Raw genomic sequence first — 4880 nt, forward strand, 5'->3', positions numbered from 1 at the left:
ATATCGTTTGATAAAGAGTACATTTTTATACAAGTTTAAGCCAGAATGATTTGACATTTAAATATGACTTCCTTACAACTTTGAATTTAGTTGCGTAAAGCAACCAACTTCTTAACTAACTGAAAGTAAATTTGTTTGTCCTTCTCATCATTAGTCAAATATTTACCCTGGTTGATTTCTTTACTAAGCTTCTTTTCTTAGTTTTTATCCTGGTTCTCTTTTCCTTCATGGCTAAGCTGCATTCCTGTGAGTTTTCCCACTAACCTAATTGTTTCACTGAACCACGTCTGACTGTGTCATCAGTGAGAAATGTGAATCTTTTGTTTGCCTGTTTGGGAGTGAATGTTTGGCGCCAAAGTTTAACAGCAGAAATCAGTGATAGCATCCCATATTCATACTGTATGTCGCTACAAGCTAAATATGCTAAATTCCCATAGTGTGTAATTGGTATTCTGCATTTCTCTATCAATATGTCTGAAGTGGTAAATGGAATGTTTGTGACATCGACTGAGCTAATGAAAGGTCCAGTATATCAGCTCAAAATGTGCTGAAATATAAATTTTATCTGATGCAAAATGTGAATTTTGACCTGGTTCGATCCCCACAGCCTGCAGTCTGGGTCCCTGAGTAAGACCCTTAACCCCAGATTGCTCCCCAGGCAATGGCAGCCCACTGCTTCCCAAGGGGATGGGTTAAATGCAGAGAGTGAATTTCTCCAATGCGAGGTCAATAAAGTTAAATTATTATTATTATAAAAATCTGTGTTTGATTACTTTGTGGCCAAAGAGCCTGATTTTCTGACACAATCAAACTGAATTATACAGCTGTAAGTAAAAACAGACAAATAGATATTTTTTCAATGCAACAAAATGCGTTTTCTTTGCTTTTCAAAGTAACGCATTCAATTTCCAATTAAACGAATACAGACTCAGTCCAATTACATGGATACGGATGAAAAGGGTGAAAAATTAGCATCTGATGGCCCAGATTTCTGCTCATTACATTTAAACTAAATGAATAACATGAATCTGACAGAAAACTTACTTGTGCCCAAGCTCGTGAGCAATGGTGAAGGCCAAATTAAGTCCATTGTCCTCCGCTAATACGCACTTCCTCTTAGCACTGCAAGCACCACCCAGATAAGCTATACCTGAAACACAAATGAGTCATTAGGTTTTAAAGCAGACTTATGTCAACAGATTTTAAAAAAAACACTCAGCAGATCTAAAATATAATTGAAAACAGAACTACCAGAGACAGCCTGTGTATCTTTTTAACATAGTTTGGACAGTTTGGAATTTTGCAAAAAAAATATTTTCTGTAGAACTTGGGAAATTAGCATTTCTAATAATGACTGAATTTATATCACTAAACCCTTAATGCAGGGTTCTTAAAGTTGGGGTCAGGAACCCCAGGGGGGTCTAGATACACATAACAATAAGTGAATGTTAAATATTTTTATTTGTTTATTTATCAAATGTATAGGGGTTAACGAACACTTGTTTCCTCTAACTGCCCAAAAAACAATAATACCACAGACTGGTGAAGCTAGAGGAGGTTGCTCAGGTTTTGATTTGCAATAACATGCATTTAAAAGGATTGTTAAAATGCTTTTTTTTAAGACACCCACAAGCTTTAAAGAGCATTCCCTTCTTTATTTTATCTTTTTTCTTTTTGTTTATAAATTTTTCTGTCTTCCATTTTGTTGTAAAAAAAATTGGTCTACACTGCACTATTTTTCTTAACTATTTATTATATATTTTTTTTTATGTAGACATGCAGAACTATAGACCCATCTAAACCCTCCCCTTGATCAGTATTGAGAAAGTTGTGTTTCAAGTTAAACACCTTCTTAACAATAACCAGCTGATTTGATGTCTTCCAGTCAGGTTTCCGTGCCAACCACCGCCCATAGACTGCCTTTATAAAGATGCTCAATGACATCTGTATAAATTCAGGCTATGGAAGAAACACAGCGATGGTTTTATTGGAATGTCTGATACTGTTGATGGCTTGATTTTTTTTGGAGCGTCTTGAAAACTGGGTCGACCTTTCTGGTACCACTCTGGACTGGTTTAAAACCTAGCTGACAGACAAAAAGGTTCTGTGCTTCACTTATCTGGAACAATCATCCAGAAGACTGTAAAAAAACTGCAAGCCTAAATTCTTTGAAATCAAAGTAAAAAAAAAACATCTTTTTAGAGCTGCTTTTAACTGTTGAAGTTAAACTGTTAATTGAGGAATCGTTAGTTTAAGGTTGTGATCGAACTGTTTGATTTGTTTTATTACCTGATTTTATCATGTTTTTATATTTATTTGCTTTCATTCTGCTTTTATTTTGATTCTGTTTTACATCAAACTGTTATGGTGCGTTCACACCGAACACATTCTGGACATCAACAGCTCGTGCGGCGGGTCTGAGCATCAGGAGTGGAGCGTCCGAATGCGGAGCATTGAGTGTCAGAGCATCACAGCGTTTGGTGATGGAGTTCAGAAATCGGAACTTTTGCAGCCTCAACCGGAGCGTCAACCAATCAGAAAAGCTAAGCCAGGAGTTTTCTGGGAGACCGACACCACATACAAGCTGTGATCGTTTATACAGAGCTATCTGCCTATGTCTGCTTATGACAATCCATCCTTCTGGCTTTAAAAAAAGAAGAGTGGATTGTAGAATAAATTAAAATCAATATTCTGATGTGGGATTTTATTTGAGATAAGATTGTAGAAGCATAAGGAAAAATACAGGACCTAGAACTTAACTCACCGACTGTATCACAGGGTTCATCTTTATAAACACAGAAATCAGTCCTGAAAGAGAAACCAAAGAAAAACGGTGTTGGATCATTGCAAAAACACAAAGATTTTAGATAAAATGTGAAGTCATTCTATGCCAAGATTTATTTAGATTATTCATTCTAATTATTTATTTTTTATATTTTAAGAGGAGAATGATAGAAGATCTACAATAATTAAGACAGTTAACCGAAAAAATGTGATTGACAGATGACCGTTGATATTTGATTGGACGAATATAGTTGTTCGGGCTGACATATAACTAACTGGCCTGCATAAGATAACGAAAAAAAACAACACAGATTTTAAGACAGGATTTTTTTTAAAATAGAAATTTTCTAACTTTTGGGAGAATATTGTCTGATAAAGAGAACATTTATATACAAGTTTAAGCCAGAATGATTTGACATTTAAATATGATTTCCCTACGACTTGAAAAGCCTCCTAGAGGGAACCTTGTAATGAATTTAAATCATCTGGAGCAGGTTGCATACCTGGTGACCAGCACAGCAGTGTCCACCGGTGCGACGCCGTACCTCCCACCTGTAATGCGGTTGGTACCAAGGTACCGAGGGATTCCAAACTCCCGCTGTTGCCACAGACAAAAGCTCTCCAGAGACCTTTGCCCATGGTGGCTTATCTTCAAACTTTCCTAAATGACACAAATATATAAATTGATCCTCACACTATGCCATAGTCATAATCCATAAAATTAGAAGCTAACATTTCTATGTAAAAAAAAAAAACTGTAATAGTGTTTAAATTTTAAGAAACTAAAGCATTTGGGGAAATTTGTCCTGCAAATATTCACTAATTGTAGTTCTTTCCCCCTTTAAATATATTTTAAAAATATTTTTTCTAATAAAAAATGTTTTTCAAACATCTATGTCCTTCATAACATGCAGGAACATGCAGGAGGGGATGGAAGCCAAACTTACCGGGCGGCTGTGAAGCAACACCAGTTTACTGACTCTTATGTTGATCTTAACGCCCAGACTCTTGTGCTGAAACATGCTGTCAACCTGATCACAATAAGAGAGACATCTAAATGGTTGGAAATCTTCTCTAGAACCAGAGCTGTAAGGCTGAACATGCATCATTTCACGTTGTTTCAAAAATCCAATCAGAAGGAAAAGTACGGTCAGCATCCAGCTGCCATGCACGTGGGCATTGTCAGTTTCACTATAGCTCTGGTGAATTTCAATGGTGAAGTCCTCTGGAAATCTTCAATAATTGTTGTTGATTGCAGATGTGTCTAGTAGTTCCCATTGATTTTGCTTGTAAAGCGGGGAGAATGGCGCTGGGCTTACTGCACCGTGACGTCACTGCCATGATGTCAAAAGTGAGGTGTTACTATATTTGGGCAAAAATGGCCGCTCCCAGACTCTTTATTACTCACGCTTATTATTTATATTTTTTTTACTGATTAATGCTAAATTCATTAAATCAACGTGAATGTATTAGTTTTAGGTCCTTGCTGACCAGACTTTTCCTTAAACAAGTTCATTCATTTAAATATCAACAAACACCCAGTGATAAACCTCAACATTTTAAACTGGGAACTTGCCGGGGTTAATCATTATTAACCAACATGTAGATGAACATTCAATGTTACATGATTAACCTTAATTAAAATGAAACAATTCACTAGACAAGTTTTGCAATTATGAGTTCACAGAATTATTCATTATATCCAAAAATACAGTTGGTATTGCCCTAACTTTGCCTGCAAACTGCATTCTTGTGGTATTTGTCCGTTCACAAACACAATCCATCCTGTAGCTTCGAGCCTGTCGCAAAATGAGTTGGCCAGTCACGTTGCAATATTAAGGTGGGTTCACACCAAACAGGATTCTGTTTGACATGTTATCCCTATGCAGAGCGTGGCTCAAGAGCCGTGTATGCCAGAGCAGGGCAAAGGTTTGGGATTCAAGGGATGCGGAAGTTGCATTTTTGGTGAAAACAGCAACGGTACTCCTGCAAGGTGCCATTTTAATTTAGACCTAGTGTCAGGAATCCAGTTTGTGTGGTCTGTTTTTGTGTTTCCTTTCCTCCTCCCCCAGGTGGTGCCCCGTCCTCATTGGGAC

The 4880-nt window shown here is 37.0% G+C and overlaps 1 protein-coding gene across 1 annotated transcript in view; it reads right to left on the bottom strand.

The window, feature by feature from the left end:
- LOC107096438 (A disintegrin and metalloproteinase with thrombospondin motifs 17-like) overlaps positions 1-4880 on the bottom strand; it is a 38586-nt gene that overhangs the window by 23170 nt on the left and 10536 nt on the right. The window contains exons 5-8 of the mRNA XM_015393089.1: positions 3732-3815; positions 3288-3445; positions 2765-2808; positions 1045-1150 (exon numbers count right to left, since the gene is read on the bottom strand). Of these exons, the coding sequence (XP_015248575.1) occupies positions 1045-1150; positions 2765-2808; positions 3288-3445; positions 3732-3815 (392 nt within the window). The remainder of the gene's footprint in view (positions 1-1044; positions 1151-2764; positions 2809-3287; positions 3446-3731; positions 3816-4880) is intronic.

This window comes from Cyprinodon variegatus, unplaced genomic scaffold (genome assembly GCF_000732505.1).
Source record: "Cyprinodon variegatus isolate N-32 unplaced genomic scaffold, C_variegatus-1.0 Scaffold624, whole genome shotgun sequence".
Classification (NCBI taxonomy): Eukaryota; Metazoa; Chordata; class Actinopteri; order Cyprinodontiformes; family Cyprinodontidae; genus Cyprinodon; species Cyprinodon variegatus.